The sequence below is a fragment of the Podarcis bocagei genome (genome assembly GCF_964188305.1).
Source record: "Podarcis bocagei genome assembly, chromosome: 8".
Lineage (NCBI taxonomy): Eukaryota > Metazoa > Chordata > Lepidosauria > Squamata > Lacertidae > Podarcis > Podarcis bocagei.
In genome coordinates this window covers 5,737,304-5,758,816 of record NC_138133.1, presented here as the reverse complement: position 1 = coordinate 5,758,816, position 21,513 = coordinate 5,737,304, and the positions used below count along the sequence as shown (strand labels likewise).

General features: G+C 41.5%; 2 protein-coding genes and 1 pseudogene across 5 annotated transcripts in view; all 3 read right to left on the bottom strand.

Moving 5' to 3' along the window:
* Positions 1–13,225, bottom strand: part of LOC308593577 (uncharacterized protein) — a 29,858-nt gene extending 16,633 nt beyond the window's left edge. The window contains exons 1-2 of the mRNA XM_081206039.1: positions 10,549–13,225; positions 72–97 (exon numbers count right to left, since the gene is read on the bottom strand). Coding sequence (XP_081062165.1) covers positions 72–97; positions 10,549–12,972 — 2,450 coding nt within the window. The 5' untranslated portion in view covers positions 12,973–13,225. The remainder of the gene's footprint in view (positions 1–71; positions 98–10,548) is intronic.
* Positions 1,296–9,560, bottom strand: LOC308593720 (protocadherin gamma-A8-like). Of its 3 annotated transcripts, none has more exons than XR_014011042.1 (2): positions 9,418–9,560; positions 1,296–1,698 (listed from the first exon to the last, which is right to left on the bottom strand). XR_014011042.1 is itself a non-coding variant. In XM_081206277.1 (2 exons), the coding sequence occupies exons 1-2, from the start codon at positions 4,841–4,843 to the stop codon at positions 1,654–1,656; spliced, it is 2,448 nt and encodes an 815-aa protein (XP_081062403.1). In that variant the 5' UTR covers positions 4,844–5,407; the 3' UTR covers positions 1,308–1,653. The 3 variants fall into 3 exon arrangements, 1 of the variants encoding a protein (XP_081062403.1); XR_014011043.1 differs by lacking the exon at positions 9,418–9,560 and adding an exon at positions 8,241–8,316; XM_081206277.1 differs by lacking the exon at positions 9,418–9,560 and adding an exon at positions 2,441–5,407 and having other exon boundaries at positions 1,308–1,698.
* A 2,372-nt stretch (positions 13,226–15,597) lies between the features above and the next one.
* LOC308593717 (protocadherin gamma-B1 pseudogene) lies at positions 15,598–18,509 on the bottom strand (annotated as a pseudogene). Its single transcript has one exon. The product of its transcript is annotated as a protocadherin gamma-B1 pseudogene (transcript).
* Between the last annotated feature and the right edge of the window lie 3,004 nt (positions 18,510–21,513).

Genomic DNA, 21,513 nt, shown 5'->3' with positions numbered 1-21,513 from the left:
CTTGTAATATAAGTTCACATTTAAATTCAATCATAAACAAATTTCTTCTCCATCACTTCCCAGTGCCTCACCATTCAGCATCATTGATAGTTTCTTTCTTTAAAAAGGAAAAAAACAACAAGAAAAACCATAGGAATAGTAGAGGGGGGATGCCTGTTGGTGAGGAGGGCTTTGTTTCCAGAGGCTTCTAAAGAAATTGTGGTCTTCTAGATCATTTAAGGAGTGTAATTCCTTGTCAGGGTACACAGGGTTTGTCAATGTCTCCTTTATTGGATCAGGAGGCAGAGGGAAATACACTTGGCATGCTCTCTGGCAGGAAATTCCACTTCTGTGCATACTCAGGAACATCATTTCTGGTTCAAGGTTACTTTCCTACCTCTGCCCATTGACAGTTACTACCAGCACCCCACACAAAGGTGATTTTTTTTTTCTTGAAAAAGGGAAGAAATGGCAGGGAGGTTTAGCTAACGGTACTGATGAACCCCATTTATACTTGAAATTAATTCAAAGAAAAGTGGGTCCTCGCTGAATTAAAGTGATTAAAAAAGATGGGAGAGCTTATATTTAAAATCTTCTCATAGGACCTGGACTAAAGCTAGCTGCACTCTTTATAAAAGAGATAACATGTAATACATTAGTATGCTATTTGCTATCCGTCTTTCACCCAGTTTAAACATAGCATTAATACCTCTATACTTTTGCATTATTCTGTTTAAAAGGTTTCTGTAAAGGAATAAAATACTGAAAGACCAAACTAACTAATGTGCATGTGATCAATGTGATCAAAATATTTTACCACTTTTATTTACAATAATGTAAAGCAACTATTTCTAGCACCATTTCCCCCGCAATGTGCCCAAGTAATAAATCATTTCCAGTTTCTCTCATACAATTTTGTGTGAATCAAAGCATCCCCACCTCCGCTCCAGTGTGGTTTTCATTCTGCAATGAATGGACTTCCAGGACATTGTCACAAATGGTCACCCCTACAATATCTCCAAAGTTCAGCCCCTACCACTTACAGCTGTGTCAATAACTTGGCACAAGCCGAATAATGTTGTTTGGGGACATCTCTCTAACCAAGGACAGTTTTCTTGTGAGTTTCTTAATGGGGTCAGAAACACATCCTACAAATAAGTGTTTTCTGGCTTGGGATTTTTGGACATTGTCAAGCACTCTTCTTCTGACACCACAGACACATATATTTTCTGGGATTCAAAATTCTACCCTCACCTTATATTGGAAATCTCACTGGGGTAGAACCCCCCCCCCAAAAAAAGTTAGTGTGTTGCTGTTGTTTTCTGACACAGGGTGAAGGTTCCAAGTTATAAGGAGCATAAAGCAACCATCTTATATACAAGTGCTTGCATTTTTTCTTTTTTATTCCCAGAGTCCCCTCCCCAATTAAGTCTCCTTATCTTATCGTTCTAAAATATACAAACATCAATAATATCTCAGTCAATAAAAAGCTAAGTAAAACCATAACTGCTTTTGGAAAATGACATAACAAGCCTTTTGACAATGGGAATATCAATATCAGCTTTCTGGAGGGAGTGTAGTGGAAAGGGGTTACTTACTGTCAGAGAAGTCCCTATGAAGTACCATTGACATGCAAACAAGTGCAGCAAAGTTACTTGCTGACTAGATGTTTGACTATCCTATCTGTGCAGACCACAGTAGGTATTTGTAGTGTACAAGCTGCTTGAAATAAAAATAAAAATGAATCAGTTTGCTTCCAGGTTAAGAGCTTGTCTGCCTGAATGACTGGAGTGGACACTGACTTGCCATAGGCCTCTAGTTTCTAGTGCTCACCGAGGCAGTAAACCTATGTCTTGCCAGTACCAAGATAGGTGGCTGCTCACATTTATATACTCATTTATTCATATACTAGCTGTCTATCCATCCATCCATCCCAACATTTGGTAATGTCATGCAGAAATGAGATAAAAATAAAATACAACAGTCAAAGTTAAAACAATTAAGAATGCACCAAATCCATCCGTAAATTAAACAGGAACCCACATACTGAAGTCTTGATCAATACTGGTTGGGAAATACACTTCCACATAAAAACTAGGTGAGAGGAATTAAATTAGGCTAATAACTGTCTCCCAGGCATGATTGTTTGCAATATGTAGGGAACTATGTTTTCTTATAGAGGAGCATTCTGTTTTATGAGCCCCCACCAGCAGTCCGAAGTAGCACGAATGAGGCAAAGATTGGTCACTTAATGCATCAAGATAAAGATTTGGTGAAAGAAGTTCCTTCACAGAAGGATCACATACCCAGTGATAACTAAAGGAAGGAAGAGCTGGATGGAATAAAAAGAAGACTGACATAGTTCTGAATATAATGAGAAACCAGAGGTAAATGGGAAATATATTCTGATATTAATAAAACAAAACAAAAAAATCATGTTAATCGAAAATTGTTTGCTCACCTGGACTACGATTAAGCCTTCACTGTTCAAGTTTAAATCTTCACCAGGTAGGATTGGATCCTTTGCCTCACAAGCTTCTTTACTGCTCAGAGTATTGGAATAATTTGCCTTTCTAGAGTCTGTAGTGAGAGAAACCTCCTGGCAGTAGGAGTGCAGAAATGCTCGTACTCCATCAATCCCCACAAACTGTGAGATAGGAGCGCCACTGAAATTCACACTCCCTGACTCAAGCAGCTGAGAATTTCTCCACCTGTGCAACTTGATGGCCAGTAACACAAGGAGGAAAGTGAAGAACAAGCAAGAGACAAAAGCCACTGCAAGGACCAGGTAGAAGGTGAGGTCAGACGGAGGATCTACAGGAGCTGAGATGCTGCTCAGGTCTGAGAGGATTGCAGGGATGGTGTCAGCCAGCACCACAGTCAGAGTGGCTGAAGCAGAGAGAGGTGGCTGCCCACTGTCCTTGACTAAAACCACCAGGCTTTGCTTGAGGGCATCTTTCTCCAGAAAGAAGCGGGCTGTCCTGATCTCTCCTGTGTGGAGCCCCAGAGTGAAGAGCCCTGGCTCAGTGGCCTTGATCAGCTGGTAGGAGAGCCAGGCATTCTGGCCAGAGTCCGCATCCACGGCCACCACCTTAGTGACCAGGTAGCCTGGCTCAGAGGAGCGAGGGGCCAGCTCTATCCCTGTGGAGCCATCAGTGGGAGGGGAGGGGTACAGGATTTGGGGAGCATTGTCATTCTGGTCCAGGATGAAGAGAGTCACCGAGACGCTGGAGCTGAGCGGTGGAGAACCTCCATCCTGGGCCTTTACATGGAACCGAATGTCTCGAAAGTCTTCATAATCAAAGGAGGTCAGAGCATATATAACCCCTGTCTCAGAGTTAATGGAGAGGTAGGAGGAGAGGCGGGAGTCACTTCCTTGGTCATCAGTGATGGAATATGTTAGTCTGGCATTTTCTTCCCAGTCTGGATCACTTGCTTTCAGGGAAAAGACTGAGGCTCCTCTTGGATTATTTTCTAGAAGATAAGAGGTGTAGGATGACTGTAAAAAGAATGGGGGATTGTCATTTGTGTCTAACAGCTGCAGTGAAATAATTGCAGAGGTTGATAATGTCGGAGTCCCATTATCAGTTGCTGTAATAGTGATGTCATAGGTCGCCACTTGTTCCCTGTCAAGGGCTCTGTCTGTCACTAAAGTGTAAAAGTTGTCCATTGTTTTCTTTAGTTGGAAAGGAAGGCTATTGGGAATTGAGCACATAACCTCCCCATTGACTCCTGAATCTCTGTCTTGGACATTTAAAATGGCAATGACAGTTCCAGTTGGTGTGTTCTCAGACACAGAGTTGAGTACAAAGGTTATTGCTATTTCAGGTGCGTTATCATTTAAGTCTTTTACAAAGATAACAACCTTTGATCTGTTACTTAGACCACCACCATCAATGGCTTGCACCTCAAATTCATATAAAGATGATATTTCAAAATCAAGGCTTCCTGCAAGGGTAATGTCTCCTGTTGTTGAATTCAGTAGAAACATTTTAGAATTTTTCTCTGTGTTTTTTTCAAAGGAGTATTTTACCTCTCCATTGGTTCCTTCATCTATATCGGTAGCTCTCACTGTGCACACTATCGACCCTTTAGGAATATTTTCATCCATGCTTCCTTCAAAGATCTGTTGCGTGAAAATCGGTGCATTGTCATTTGCATCTAGAACAATCACATGAATTTGAGCAGTACCAGATCTCACTGGATCACCCCCATCAGTAGCTGTGAAGATTAGATCATAATCTGGCCGCTCTTCCCTGTCCAGAAGTTTCTCCAGCACCAGCTCAGCATGTCTTGCCCCATTTTCTCCTGTCTGCACATGCAGAGAAAAATGGTGACTGCCTGCAAGTTGATAATCTTGTATAGAATTTATCCCTAGATCTGGATCCTGAGCTTTGGGTAGAAGAAACCTGTCTCTGAGTGTTGATGTCTCACTGATTTTCATTTTCCATTCCTTTGGTAGAAACCAGGGTGCATTATCATTTATATCTGTAATTTCCACTTCAATACCATAAAGTTTTAATTTACTTTCAATAAAAACCTGCAACTTCAATATGCATTTGTCTGCCTCTCCACAGATTTCCTCTCTATCTATTCTCTCAGAAATCTGTAAATGGCCATTGTTGACATTCAAAGCAAAATACTGAACCATACCTACAGTGGAAACAATGCGGAGTCCATGGTCTGAAAGCTGCTTCCCATCCATTCCCAGGTCCTTTGCAACATTCCCCACAAAAGAGCCTTTCTGCATCTCCTCAGGAATGGAATATCGGATCTGCCCAGAAATTAGCTTCCAGATTGTCACCATGACAAGGCATTGAAGGATTCCTTTTCTGCAACTCCAGAGTCTGTGGGTTTCTTCCATGATTTTGTACCAGGAGAAAAAATGCTGGTTCTGTTCAAAAGCTCTAATGATTGGTTTCTGGTGATCCCTTTGTTCTGCTCCTGGATCCAGTTCAAAATAGCCAAATTGTGTTTAAGCAAAACTTACTTCAGTTTTGCTTTCTGTACTGTCATGTTCAGCCTCGCCTCAGTTACTGTGTGCTGCACTGTAATAGCTAAGGTTGTGAGGCTGGATCTTTTACTTTTTTTCCTTATTGGTGAACAGCGACACCATGAGGCTCAATACAAAACTGCAGAAGCCTTATTTTGGAATCCTAAATGTACATTTTCTTCCATAACTCTTTCTATTCTTTATGGTATTATCAGGAAATTTCAGTTGACTGATCTTTTTGTTCAACTCATTAATAGATATATGGTTCATATAAGCCAGTTTTGTCCTTAAAAAGATCACAATAGGTACTTTTTTCTCAGGTGTTCTCATGTTTACTCCCAGTCTTAGTTGTACCTGAATACTGAATATTATAAGCATAAAGTGGTACCTCCAGTTACGAATTTAATTCGTTCCAGAGGTCCATTCTTAAATTAAAACTGTTCTTAACTAGAGGCGTGCTTTCGCTAATGGGGCCTCTTGCTACCGCTGCACCGCCGGCACACGATTTCCGTTCTCATCCTGGGGCAAAGTTCTCAACTCGAGGTAACTCTTCCAGGTTAGCAGAGTTTGTAACCTGAAGCATTTGTAACCTGAAGCATTTGTAACCTGAGGCATTTGTAACTCGAGGTAACACTGTATAACCAAGGATCTGGCAGGTGATTATACTATGATATGTGCAATTCAGCCCTGCTCATCTATGTATGCTGATCTGTCATGTGCAGCTTTCTAATCATTCTTCCCTCCCTCTCCCATTTCCTTCTCAGAGTTAATTCTTTATTTGACCTTCGCATGCAGTTACATTTGTGCTATTTTTTCCCTATGATGTGACTTGATTGGGGGCTGCCTATGAATGACAGAACCATATTTGCATATTGTGTGTGCAAAGTTCACGATCTTCCCTGTCCACGTGGTTTTGTCTGTCACAGGCAGCTCTTAGATGCAGGGGATTGCATCATGGAAAGTCAGGTTCCATGGGGCTGTGCTTGAAAAATAACCATGCATCTTTCCTCTCCATCTTTCCCTCCTTCAGTAATCCCACGTGTCCAGCTTCTCTTTCTTCAGTTCCCATTTGATAGTTCCTCAGGCTCTTAGGCTGACTAACTTTGAGATGAGAAGTTTCCATTAAATCCAGTAAGTAGAACTGCAGAGCCTTTTCATTGAAAGCCAATAATCAGAACAAGATTAATGGAACTAAAATGTCCAAGAACTAAGACTTGCACCCTGCCCATCATGAGGATAGCTATTCATTCTAGTACCATAATAATCTGAAACTGGCGTTTTGAAACAAGAGATGTATTGAGGGTATCAAGAAGGCACTTTTGTTTTCATACCATTACATTCTGAGGTAGCAGATCCGAATATTTTAAGTCTCCATTGAAGTGGGGAAACAATTTCGATAATCTATCCCAGATACTTCCAGTTTGCTGTTGTATTCCATTATCCTCTTATGATTTTATCACTGACAGCTCTTCTTTTGGAGGCTTGCTTGTTCTCTGAAGTCAACTCAATTTGACTTTGGCCATCAACTCAGTCACTTCTTTGATTTATAGCTAACCAACAATATTCTCAAATGAACATACCCCACATCATGGCCACTGGGAGGTGTGACTACAAGTATCTGAAATCCCACCCGTGATTCCATAAGCACCCATATCTAGAAATGTGGTAACTTTACTGTGTAGTTGGAGGCTGCAGGTATTCAGATGGCCTCTCATGAGGTATGCTTTTAAGTAGGCACCATGTAGAAGGTAAGATAATAAACACCAGTGTCTCTTCTACTTCCTGCTGAAGTGGGGACCTGAAACATCAGAAACAGAAGCCTAGCTGGATGCCATTTGAGTTGTGGTGAAAGCTGGAGAAGCACAAGAAAACCAAGTGACTCAGAAGGCTTTTAAATAGCATGCCTCTTGCTTGGGAGCTGCTTTCCTCCAAACAGTCCCATGCAGCTGGGGAGTAATGAGTGAGCTGATCACGCAGGTCCTACCCACATAAACTGAACACACTCCTCTTGCATAAACTCAACCTACATGGCTTCTCACTTAGATCCCAACTGCATAGGGTCTACTCATAGAAAGCAGCTCCCTCATGCCTAATAATAGCTAATAATACTTGGATCATGACTGGATGCAGAAAGGGGACGTTTTTAACAAAACAATTTTCAATAGAGATAAATTTAAATCTCTGCATTAGTTAGGAAGAATCAGGTGCACAAATCTAGGATGGGTGATACCTGGCTTGACAGCTGTACATGTGAAAAGATTCTAGGGTTTTAGCAGATAACAAGGTAAACATGAGCCAGTAGTGCGACACAACAGCTAAAAAGGCTAATGCAGTTCTAGTTCACATCAACATAAATACTGCGTCCAGTTTGTGAAAAGTAATGGTATATTTATATCCTGCTTTGGTCAGACAACCTCACCCAGAGTACTGTGCCCATTTCCATGCACCACAATTTAAGAAGAATATTGGCAAACTGGAATGTGTCCAAAATGGGGAAACAAGAAAAGAATTCAAATTGCAAGAAAAAGTATTTAGACTATTAGGAAGAACCTTTTGCAGGCATGAGCTGCTTGAAAGTGGATCAGACTGCATCCATAAGTCGTGTACTCTTCTTCATTAGAAGTTCTAAACAGAGACTATCAGCAATGGTGAATTTCCTGCATTGGCAGATGGTTGGACTAGATGATTACTGAGGTAACTTTCAACTCTATAATTCTAATATATGGTGAGAACACATATGTCTCCACTGTGATACAATGCAAGAATTTCACCTGCTAGAATCATCCATCATTCCATGATCCTTGTGCCTAGCCCTGCTTTGCGTATTATACAGGAAGGAATAAATGTCACTCATACCTCTGTTTCCCTTTGTTTCGAACATGTGATGCTCCCTTCAATCCATCCTAGAATTTGGAGTGGTAGTATTGCAGCAGCAGTAAATAAATTGGCTTCTTTTTCTATCATTTGCCCCCAAATATGTAAAGAAGAATTTGGCAGAGTTCTTTTGGAAGAATAAATCTGGACTCTGTACACTATGGTAATTTACCTCAGACTTTGCAGATAAAATAGTAGTCACTTCAACAATCCTGCCATGGAGTCAGTGTGGAATTTTTAAAAAATGTCTATATTTGGGATATAGTCAAGAATATTCAGCTCCAAGGCAGGATTAATGCCTATTGGAATAAAAAGGCCTGCAGCAGGCAGTGAAATGGAAGGAGGCCCAGAGGACTTTCCAGGGCAGGGAGTTCCACATCCCTTCCATGAATACCTGCCAAATGTATCTCAGATATATGTCCCCTGTGGCAGGGAGGCACATGGCAGCACGTCCACCAGAAGTATTGTACGCTAGTTACCTCATCTAGGCAAAAATATAAATTCAGGTGGTCAGGGAACCAGTACAGCTTCACATCATTTTATAAAGCCTCAGTCCCAAGGCCTGCTCATTTCTCCTCAGCAAGGAAGCGGGGGAGGTGGTTCTGCCAGGCTGAGGGCCTGCTCTTCACCTTTCCTCACTCTAGCTGCTGCCACCTCAGAAACCTGACAGTTTGCCTGTTTTACAATTACACCATTGGACCAGTGGTCACTTTTTTTAATTCTGAGAGAGTGCTGTGGGTGCAAGTCACAAAATGGCTGCCATGGGTGCATGGCATAATACAAAATGGCTGCTGTGGGGAGCACGGTATACCACAAAATTAGAGTGAGCACAGTCATGGTGAAACTTTCCCCATAATTGTATTTCCATACTAGGAAAGGTTCAACCTCTTGAATTTCTGTCTGCCATGCATCTGTTAAAGGCACAAGAACCCTGTTTTCCCCCAATGCCAACCCTAAACCAAAGCCTCGTCTGCCATCCTGTATCCATTAAGCACGTCTGAGTAGGTATGTATACCATTATACTGTAAGTTAACTATACAGTGAATTCTTAATGATTGGCAGGTCTTTAGCCTCTTTGGAAAGTGTTCACATTTGCCTTTGGGTGAGTTTTTAACATCCATCCACATTTACTGTGTAGTAATATCTGGAGAAAATAACTTCTAGGGATTACTTCATCTCAGACAAACCCACCACAGGAACGACGCATCCCAGTTTCTAGGAACAAACAGCTCATATTCATGGCATTTAAGAACTTTTTAAAAATCATATAATCAGGACTGTGCGCTCCAGCATTGCATATATACTGGATTTTTATTTATTTTTTAGCAAGGTTTAATATGAGGACTAGTAAGGGATTGAAGGTGCTTGCTTAATTGTGAGGGCAGCAGAAAAAGTATTCAGGAAAGATAATATTTTCCTCAGAAGAATGGGGGAGGAGCGCTGCCAGCACTTCTAAAACATAAAGGCTGCCGCAGATACACACAGGAGATCAAAAAGAGTGAATATGCATTTTCTAGAAGAGGCTCCACAGCAGAGATTATGGTTTATCTGTCAGAAGAGAAATTAATTACCATATTTAGTGACAGGAAAGTTCTGGTATATTTTCTCCAGGAATAGTTTTGTATGTAGCAAAAAGCCAAGCAGTGCTTGGCAAGGCCGGCCCAGTACATTTTGGCACCTGAGACAGACCCAGGAATGGCACCCCCTCCTCACCAAGGAAGGTGGGGTGAGTGAAGATCTACGTCAGGAACTGACATCAGGATCTGCCGCCCTGGTGGACTCTGCCACCTAAGGTGGTCACCACACCTTCCCTCGTGGCTGGGCCGGCCCTGGTGCTTGGCCTTTCAAAGCCATTACAAGAAGCAGTTCTGTCTCTGCCTAGTCTTATGTGAGAGTCTTCCCTATCCACACACCTCCCTGTCTTTGATCTTATCCTTTTAGAGGTTTGGAAAGTGGTAGAGGTCCATCATATGGAAGATTCGCTTTAATCCTTGCATATGGGAGTGTTTTCTTCTGCCAGTTTACATCTTTGTTTTTCCTTCTGCCCTACCCATCCAGGCAGAGAACACGAGAATCCACATGACATTTACTAATGGAAAAGACAGAAGATTCAGCCTAAAACTAATTGCACAAATGCGCTAAATAATCTATCTTAATTAATATTCAGTTAGTATGTTATTTTCATTTTTCTCGATTCAGCAGATGCTAGAATATCAGTCAAACAAGTGTATAAGTATAACTCATGATTATTCTTACTATGCACACGTTATTCCAAAATATCCTACAACTATATGGTACATTTCGGCCAAAGAAAAGCATTTCTGAGACCCAGTGATTTCTGGAGAAGGAACTTATCTCTCCTATGGATGGTGCCCATAATATTGATGTTCATTAAAAAGCTGCATAGCATCAATTATATTTTTACATACCATAATATATACTTGGCAATGAGGATCAGAGAGTCATTTTACTACTGGGCAATATAACAGTAAAGATAAGAAATGTAACTGAGTAAAATAATTTGTCTGTGTTATAACATGAAACACAAATACTGAAAAAACAACTGTGGTGTTACTAATAAATAACAAAGTGCTATCTATAATAATAGCCTCCAGTATAGTATTGCAGATCATCAGATAGATGTAAAATTCACCAAGATGAGTAAGTTCATATAAAATCAAAAGATAACCTGATTAACTCACCTGGGCTATGACTGGATCACCATCATTAAAATTTAAATCTTCACCAGATATGATAGGATTCTTTACCTCACAAGTCTGTTGATTGCTCAGAGTATTGGAATAATTTGCCTTGGAAATACTAAATTGGCTTTTCTTAGAGTCTGTAGTGAGAGAAACCTCCTGGCAGTAGGAGTGCAGAAATGCTCGGACTCCGTCAATCCCCACAAACTGTGAGATAGGAGCGCCACTGAAATTCACACTCCCCGACTCAAGCAGCTGAGAATTTCTCCACCTGTGCAACTTGATGGCCAGTAACACAAGGAGGAAGATGAAGAACAAGCAGGAAACAAAGGCCACTGCAAGGACCAGGTAGAAGGTGAGGTCAGACGGAGGCTCCACAGGAGCTGAGATGCTGCTCAGGTCTGAGAGGATTGCAGGGATGGTGTCAGCCAGCACCACAGTCAGAGTGGCTGAAGCAGAGAGAGGTGGCTGCCCATTGTCCTTCACTAAAACCACCAGGCTTTGCTTGAGAGCATCTTTCTCCAGAAAGAAGCGGGCCGTCCTGATCTCTCCTGTGTGGAGCCCTAGAGTGAAGAGCCCTGGCTCGGTGGCCTTGATCAGCTGGTAGGAGAGCCAGGCATTCTGGCCAGAGTCTGCATCCACGGCCACCACCTTAGTGACCAGGTAGCCTGGCTCAGAGGAGCGAGGGGCCAGCTCTATCCCTGTGGAGCCATCAGTGGGAGGGGAGGGGTACAGGATTTGGGGAGCATTGTCATTCTGGTCCAGGATGAAGAGAGTCACTGAGACATTGGAACTGAGTGGTGGAGAACCTCCGTCCTGAGCCTTTACACGGAACCGAATGTCTCGAAAGTCTTCATAATCAAAGGAGGTCAGAGCATATATAATCCCCGTCTCAGAGTTAATGGAGAGGTAGGAGGAGAGGCGGGAGTCACTTCTTTGGTCATCAGTGATGGAATATGTTATTCTGGCATTTTCTTCCCAATCAAGATCATTTGCTCTTATAGAAGAGACCATGGCTCCTCTTTGGTTATTCTCAACAAAATAGAAAGTATAGTCTGTTTTTTCAAAGAGGGGTGGGTTGTCATTTGTGTCTAAAACATGAAGTGTGATGACTGTGACTGCAGAAAGAGGGGGGACTCCATGGTCAGTAACAGTGACAGTAATATTGAAGACTGACACCTGTTCCCTGTCAAGGGCACCATCAGTCACCAAACTGTAAAAGTTATCCATGGACTTCTTTAGCTGGAAAGGGAGGTTGCTAGGGATTGAACATGTGATTTCCCCATTGAGTCCTGAATCTCGGTCTTGGACATTTAAAATGGCAATTACCGTTTGGGATGGTGAACTTTCAAGTATGGTGTTGGTGGCAAAGTTAACTGATAATTCAGGTGCATTGTCATTCAGATCTGTAACAGATATCACAACTTTTGATCTGTCACTCAGGCCTCCTCCATCTTTGGCTTGTATCTCAAATGCATATAAAGATGATTCCTCATAATCAAGATTCCCAATAAGGATGATTTCACCAGTTGTGGAATTTAAAACAAACATTTGGGAGTCTCTCTTTGTGATTTTTTGGAAAAAATATTTAATGTCTCCGTTGATTCCTTCATCCATATCAGTCGCTCTCACTGTCAAAAGTATGGACCACTTGGGAATATTCTCATTCACACTCACTTCATAGAGAGGTTGGCTGAAAACTGGTGCATTGTCATTTGCATCAAGGACAACAATGTGGATTTGTAATGTGCCAGATCTGATGGGATCACCTCCATCAGTAGCTATGAGAAGCAAATCGTAAGCTGATTGTTCCTCTCTGTCCAGTGACTTTTCCAACACAAGTTCAGCAATTCTGACACCATTTTCTTCTGTTTGCACATGCAAAGCAAAATGGCTACTGCCTGTGAGTTGATAGCTCTGCACGGAATTTATCCCCCAATCTGGATCTTGAGCTTCAGGAAGAGGAACCTGGAATCCAGGTGTAGATGCCTCACTGATTTCCAGCTCCTGTTCCCATAGAGGGAAGTGGGGAGCATTATCATTTATATCTGTAATTTCCACTTCAATTCCATAAAGCTTCAGTTTGCTTTCAACAAGAACCTGAAACTTCAACAAACATTTCTCTGCCTCTCTGCAGATTTTCTCTCTATCTATTCTCTCAGATATTTGCAAATGGCCATTGTTGACATTCAAAGAAAAGTACTGAATCATACCTACAGGGTAAACAATGCGCAGTCCATGGTTTGGGAGCTGCTTGCCCTCCATTCCCAGGTCCTTTGCAACATTCCCCACAGAAGAGCCTTTGTGCATCTCTTCTGGAATGGAGTAGTGGATCTGCCCAGAAACTGCCTTCCAAGAAAACATCATGAAAAGGCACTGGAAGATTCCCTTTCTGCAGTTCCACAGCCTCTGAGTTCCTTCCATCCTTGCAGCAGGTTAAAGGCCCTTCAATTCTGATTCAAATGATGCTGTATCCAACTCCATTCTAAGGAAAATGTACATCCATTTCTTCTTTACACTGACAAGCAGCTTGTTCCTTTGGATATTTTGCGTTTGTGTTTAATGGAAAGGCAACTTTGATTGGGCAGGATTTCACATTTCTCCTCTGTTCTGGTGAACAGTGACACCCAGAGGATCAAGCCCAAACTGCAAAAACTTCACTTTTGAAAATTAAATAAACACCATTTCACTGTACAGTACTAGTTTTTTATAATATTATAAATATTATAAATGAAGATATAGCTAGGATAACTATGTATATTTTTCCATATTCTTTATTTTTTCTTCTTCGAATTTAACCACTAAGGATAAAAAAGAGTGACATTTTTTTTTGTTGTAAACAAACTGAAAAGGAGCAGGAAAGACAAGTGTGTTTAGGGTTCCTGCCCTACCCCATTACTGGAAATTCTGGAATGAATTGAATTCTGAAATATTGAACTTTCTCAGCAATGTTGTTTGCTGGATATTAAAAAGATTCATTTGGATGCAGAAAAAAGAATAGTAAGCCTCTGGTACTTCTTATTTTCTTTGTGTCAGTGTAATGTTTGTAGTTGTAAAGTGAGGAAACTGATATGCTGACACACATTTCTTTCCTGCTGTTTTCATGGGGAAACAGAGGCATCCATGTGCAGAAAGGCTGACAGAGTTGTGGCATTAGCCAATGACATTCATTGTTGTGTGATACCAAATACACTGGTGTGCATGAAATTCAGCACAACTTGCTGGTATATCAGTCAAAAACCACAGTTCCTTAGCACAGCAGGTACCACAGTGAAAAGAACAGGACAGAAATGCTGCCATTAAACGCAGGAAAAATAACTAATGCAATATTACCCACAAATTTGAATGCAGCCTCTCCCCCTACCCCAATATCATAACATTGATCTACTTTTCTGGGTTATTGTAAGAGTTACACAGCACTATATGTGAAGCGCCTTGAACATTCTTAACACTAGGTATTACTGCACAGAGCAAAGAAGTAAAATGGCTACATTCTCTGTAATTTATTGCCACTGCTTATCTGGAAAGGGCTGGGCTTCAGTCACGGCAAGCTTAGGGCCATGTAGGTGCACCAGCAGGAATGCCAGATTGGTTGCTGACAGATGCATACAGACCCAGCCACACCGCTGCCTCATCCACAGCTCCAGCTTATCACAAACACCACTACTGTGGATGGATAACATTCAATGGCAGCTTAGAAGCACACATGTGAAAACTGGATGTCAAACTCAGAAGAGAGCTTTATTAAAAACTAGCATGTGAGGGCTTGTTGAACAGCAGAGGTGGGTGGTTTTCGGCCATCTTCTTTGGAGAGCTTGATGTTGTGCTTCTTATTCTACAAGATTAAACTGCTAAAACTGATTTTGGCCATTAGCAGGAGGGACAAGACACTGAATTATCCACTAGATATTGCCAACAAATGTTCTTTTAACATTAGTCTTCATCTTTCCTAATGGAATATACACTGGTGGTGAACATGACCCAGCTTTAAAGTACAGCAATTACAGGATGTGCAGATGTATGTCCTGGCCAGATTGACTCTCCATAAGAAAACATTCCATGCCAAAGAGTTAAAAGGGCATCTACCATTGGTAGCTGTCACTCACTAGTTATTTGTCACCTATATTTCTACAGTATGGAAGCATGACTAGAGATGGTATAAGTAGAAATACTAACCACACGCTCCACATACACACATCCTTACATACAAAGTGTTCACTATAACTGTTACAATTTATCATAATCTCTAACAATATAATGCAAAAGCAATGAAAGGAATGCCAATACTTTGGGATTGCATCCACACTGGACATCAGTAGTATATGAGAATACAGGACCTGGCCCGGGCTGGGGCCGGTGCAGGGGCAGGGGATACGTTTGGGTTCATGATACAGTCATGTTTGGTTTAGGGTATTTGTCAATCCAGGGACCATTTCCAGTATATACATATCTTGGACGTGGGGGGTGGGATATGTGCATATTATTTATTTAAGTAAAATAATTCTATAGTCCCCCACACACACACAAAGAGTGGTATACAACATCTCTAGAAATCATGCCAAGAGAAACTCCCTTTTGATGCTGCCACTCTTCTACACAGGTTGTACATGAGCATTTTTCATTCTACAAACAGCATGCAGTCACAGGACCTAAGAAATGCTTGTACAACTGATAGCCTCCATCAGAGCTCCACCACTTAATATGTTGTGCTATTCTCATCAGAGCCAAATCCCAAGCTGTGTCTGTGACAGGAACACAATATCCAAATGCTATGTAAGATTATTTGTATATATGAGAACCAAATCAAGTTACAGTATTCTAAAACGTTTAGTGATTAATTAATCCTTTACTCTCATTAAATAATCCAACCCATAAAAAGCTCCACAAACACTTCCCAAAATTCAGTTGAAAAACTTTACCAATTTACCAATTTATTTAAAGAATATTCTATGAAAGACTTTTTGGTATTTCTTCTTGTAAATTTCTTAAAGCACAGAATGTGAAAACAGCTACATATTCAATTGCATTTGTACTGCAAAGATAAGAAGAAGAAGAAAACATTCTCTCCACTCAGCCATGCTGCACCACACTGTAATCTTAGCACGACACCGAGTTACCATGCAGATGTGTACCTGGACAATTCTGACAGAGCCTCCGCCATCCTGCTGTGCTGCCCCTCAATAGCTGCTGGAAGGTCCAATTAGCTTGCTCTACAGCAGTAGCAGCTCAATACTACTCCCTACCTACTTCCCTGATGACATGGTCTGAATTCTCTGGGATGCCAGTTTGATAACATCCACTGTTTACAATTAAACTCTCAAACAACACCAAATTCCCTATAAGGAACATGCAATATAACTCACCATGCTGTCATTTTCCTTTTCAGAAATTAAATTGCCTCCACTGACCATCAAAGAAATGTCAGAGCTGCCATTGCAAAGGATGTTCTCTGCTATTTGGACAGTGGGCTGCAGGAAAGTCAGCTCATTCCTCCTGGATTCAGAGGACAGACAGACCTGGTAGGAATAAGGCAAAGTTCCGTCCTCATAATTGGGTGGGAATATGGCACCAGCCTTTGAGTGGGGTCAGGAATAAAGCACTGAAGGAAAGTGGGGTTCCTTGACCTTCGAAGCTTCATCAGAATGGTCAGAATCACCGTCACCAGGAACAGAAAGGACACCAAGGTCAAGGCCAATACCAAATAAAACTGTAGATCAGACTGATACTCTGAGTCATTTGGTTGGGAGTTCATTTCTGGAAGAGCCTCCTGGAAGTTCTCAGCAAACACCAGGCTCAAAGTTGTGGTGGCTGAGAGAGGAGGATGCCCATTGTCCTTCACCAGGATGACCAGCCTCTGCTTCACTGCATCTCTCTCAAGTAATGCTCGGACTGTTTGCACCTCTCCTGTGTGGGAGCCAATGCTGAAGAGTGAGGGCTCTGTGGCCTGCAGGAGATGGAAGGAGAGCCAGGCATTGTGTCCCGAATCAGAGTCCACGGCCACCACCTTCGTCACCAGATAACCCGACTCAGCTGACCGAGGCACCATCTCAAAGAAAGGTGAGCCCTCGGTTGATTGTGAGGGGTACAGGATCTGCGGAGCATTATCATTTCGATCCAAAACACATACTGTCACTGTGGCACTGCTATTGAGTGGTGGAGAACCTCCATCTTGGGCCTTCACTTGAATCTGAAACTCCCTGAATTGCTCATAGTCAAAGGAGCGTTGGGCATAGATGATCCCAGTCTCAGAGTTAATGGAGACATAGGAGGAGAGAGGCAGGTCCTTGATGTTGCTGTGAAGGACGGAGTAAGTGATTCTGGCATTGCGATCCAGATCTGGGTCAGAGGCCTTGATGTGGAAAATAGAAGCTCCAGATGGGTTGTTCTCTGGAACGTAGGCAGTGTAGGAAGATTTTTCAAAGGCTGGTGGGTTATCATTGATATCTGAGATCTGTACTGATATGGTTTTGTGTGTGGAGAGTGGAGGTGTGCCTTTGTCTGTGGCTGTGATTGTAATATTATACTCGGGAGTCCTTTCTCTGTCAAGAGCACCATCTATGAGGAGCTTGAAGTAATTATCCGAGGATGAGACTATCAGGAAAGGTACAAGTTCCTTCAGGTGACAGGTGACTTCTCCGTTATCCCCAGAATCCCTGTCCTGAACTTTAATGAGAGCAATCACAGCTCCAGAAGTGACATCTTCAGGAACTGGGCTGGACACGGATGTAAGGATCACATCTGGAGCATTGTCATTCTCATCAAGAACCTCAATCTCCACATTGCAATGTGCCGCCAAGCCTCCTCCATCACTTGCCTTAATTATCATCACATATTTTTGTCTCTCCTCAAAATCAACACTTTCTATAAGTGTAATTGTTCCATCTCTGGGATCCAGATGAAATTTCTGCTCAGCTGTTTCTGGGATGTCACTGAATGTATAAGTGATCTCAGCATTGGACCCTTCATCACTGTCAGATGCTTTGACTTGAAGCACAGAGGTTCCTTTGGGTGCACTCTCCTTCAGGCTCACTTTATAGATTGTCTGGGTGAAAACAGGGGCATTGTCATTAATATCAATAACTGCAACCAATATGTTGGCTGTTCCGGTTTTTGGAGGTTCTCCACCATCCATGGCTGTAAGGACCATGTGGTGCATCTGTTCCTTTTCCCTGTCCAGTTGTTTCTGCAATACTAATTCTGCATATTTACCACCATCATTGCTGTTTTGAATTTCCAACTTGAAATATGGAGTTGAGCTCAATCGATAATTCTGCAGGGAATTTGTTCCAATGTCTTTATCTTCAGCATTTCCAAGAGCAAATCGAGTTCCTGGCAGAGTAGACTCACTCAATTTAAGCTCAACATTTTCATTCCGGAAATATGGGGCATTGTCATTAATGTCCTGGATAAAAATATTTACGTGGAAGATATTCAAAGGATTGTGTGCCACAACTTCTAATTTGAGGACACAAGTGGATGATTCCCCACAAATCTCTTCCCGATCTATCCTCTCATTCACATACAGGTTGCCATTTTGTTCATTCAAATCAAAGAACTGCTTTTCTGAAGAAATACCAAGCTTGCGCTTTGACAGCTCTCTGACATCCAACCCCAGATCTTTAGCAAGGTTCCCCACAAAGGAGCCCTGCTCTGTTTCTTCTGGAACTGAATACTGAACCTTCTCAGACACTACCTGGCAGCAGAACACAGACCAGAATATGAACAGAAACAGTACTTGCCTCTTGGTGATCTTCCTTGTTCTCTCTGCCTGCTTTATTTCCATAACATCCATTGCCTTTCCTGATTTCTTCCTTCTTTCAGTACAGTTTTCAAGACTCCCAGTGCACTTATTTGAGATAATAGAAATATTCTTCTTTTCAGCTGATCTTTGGAAACTGAGAGCTTTCCTTTCTTGAGCAGCTTTTAAAATAAAAGCTTTTCCTTTCTGCTCGGCTGAAGTGTTAAGAGAGAGAGAGAGACTGCTCCAAGAGTCTCAGAAATGCTGGAGCAATGGCTGCTCCCATGTTGTCCAACAGTGACACTCAGAGTCCACATGGGGAACTGTATTTGCTTATTTTCATGTTTATAATTCTATATTGCTATTTTCCCCTGATATCTATGGAGAATTGTGAAGGACTAAAAATTCTTTCACTGGTTGTCCAAATGTACTTTAGAATCGCTTGATTAGAAGTCACATAAGCTTAATTCAGATTTGTTTTTCATTGCATACAAACTGTTATTTTAATATTTTTATTGCTTTTGCTGGTAGATGATAATGACACTTTAGGGTATTTTTGATGTAGCATAAACACAAGCAGTTGCCAGCAGAAGAAAACCATGCAATAATTCAGAAAGCCTACATCCCTGCCTAGGGCTGCCATACGTTCGGATTTCCCTGGACGTTACTGGGATTTCAAAGGCGGAATTGACATCTTGGGGGAATTTCCAAAAGTTGGCCCTTTTATCCTCGTTCTTATTCAAGTCAATTGCAAAATCATGGTTTTAGGGGTGTTTTTGTCTAGAAAAAGCTCAACAAGTTTCAGGTTTTCCTAAAAACAATTGTGGAATGCCCTGGCAACCCTATCCCTGCCAGAATTCTGGTGATTTGGCCTTTATTTAATTATGAACTTGTTTAGCAAATTTAAATTTTGTATTTTGTTCTGTCTTTAAGATTTTGGTGCATTGTGTGCTTTATTTCTGTTCTATTGGCCATAATAAAATGCTGAAAAAGAAATTTAAATTCACTTTAGCACAGGATAACTCTTTCATTCTTTAGGCATGCATATTCATTTGACATTTTTCTCATATGTTTGTAATCTTCCCTGTGGCATTTGGCTGGTCACTGCTGCACTAGAGGAAGTTTTGGGTGATACATCTTTCCTTACGATTCTGTGTGATGATTCCTAATTCCTTAGGTGGTGAATTAGTCAATATTCTCCCTTTGACTTTTTTGGATGCTTTTCAATGGTATTTCCCAAGAAGACGCATATGATCCTTTTGAATAATTGGTTTTTCATTTCTGTTTTCATAGTGTTGTTACTTAATTCTATTCAACCTTTGCTAGTAAGATTTTATTACAGCTTTTACATTGCATACCTATACCAACTTACCTGAATGAAACTTATATCTGAAGATAAAAGATTTGTTAGATGTATTGCATTTTTGGATTGCTTTGGCACATGTGGAAGTTTATTGTAATTAATCAGGAATGTTTATGACATGAAGAAAAAGCTTCTACACAAGTGCACTCAAAGTGTGCACTACTCTGGCAGAATTTCAGTTTGTCAGACTGTAAACTGAAATGTAATAATTAATCGTAGTAGTAGTAGTAGTAGTAACAGTAGTTGTTTTGAACTGAGAACTTTCTTTCTGCCATTATTGTATCAGTGCAGAGCCATTCAGTGGAGAGGATTTGAGTGATAAGAAACTTTCTTTTGGGGGTCTAAGATATATCCAGAACTGCTTATATCCACTCTTGACTTGAATGCAATCATAGATTCGGAATGATTTTCTATCATTCTATCGGTCTTATTGTTGATATTAATTTGATAGGTTAAATTCTTATTACCTGAAAACGTGGAGTTATCAGTGAATAGTAACACCATTGTTCAGTGAAGAACGATTAGCCAAAAGCATAGACTAAAACACAATGCATACACATAGCAAAATGAATCTATATTTGACTAATGACCCAGTCCAGCAAGGTAGATTAGAGGATGGATGCCTCCTTCTGGCACAGGCATCCCCAAACTCAGCCCTCCAGGTGTTTTGGGGACTACAACTCCCATCATCCCTAGCTAGCAGGACCAGTGGTCAGGGATGATGGGAATTGTAGTCCCAAAACATTTGGAGGGCCAGTTCTAGCACATGGCTCCTGGTTTGGGATTGGGAACTGTAATGCAGGCAGGATAGGTCAGCTATTTCAGCATGCAATTCCCACCAGCACTCAAAGTGCATATAGCAACACCCCCTTTCCTTCCAGGCTTAGAGGTACTTTATGCTACTGTGAGCAATTATTACTTGCACATAACTAGGCACAAGTTGCACCTATTTAAGAATAGTGGTTGGCAAAGAGAACCAGAAGATCATGTTACCACAGGAAAATGTATTTATTTGTTCGAAATAGGTTCATCTCAGCTTTTAGTCCAGGGACTTCCAAAGCAGATCACAACTTGAATGAAAACAATTAATCAACCAACAGGGAGGTGGAAGAAATAATTGACAGTGTAATTGAACACAGAGGTATTCACAGCCTGTCATTTAATGAGGGGGGCAATCAGACTTCCCAAGGGGGAGGCATTCCACAACAGAACAGAACAGGGGGCCAGAGGTAATCTGCCAGTGGCCTTAGGAAATGCTGGGCAAGACAAAAGCCAGTGGTGGACAGGGCTGAAGCCAAATGTGGGCACAGTTGGGGGGAGGGGCCAAGACAAAAAAATAGGCCACTCCCCCCCCTGCTACCTTCTTTCCCCCTCTTTTCCCCTCCTTGCCACTCACCAAAGTGAGAAGACCACCCACTGTGCCTTCTGGCTTGTGTCCCAGGCAATCAGACCTTCAGTTGCCATGTTTCAAACAGTGAAAATCCGGACAGAAAAGTTGTTGGGCAAGATCGCAACTGCCAACATGGGCTGCCATACGCCCGGATTTTTCCCAACATTTTTCTGATTTCTGCCCAGATGATGCTGACAAATTTTGGATATGTCTGGGAAATTCTGGATATATAGATTTCCCCAACTAGTAAAATAAGATACTAGCTATAAGTGGAATAAAATAATTACCAACATGTCTAATTGCTTTGAAAAGGGTCAAGAAAAGAGAAAAATGGAAAATTTATCTGTCAAGATTTGTAACTACATTTACAATTAGAAGAAAAAGTTAGCACACCTGGTCTCTGATTTCATTTCCATTGTTCCAATCTAAATACCCAGTAGCAAAAATAGGATCCTTTACCTCCTAGGCCTGATC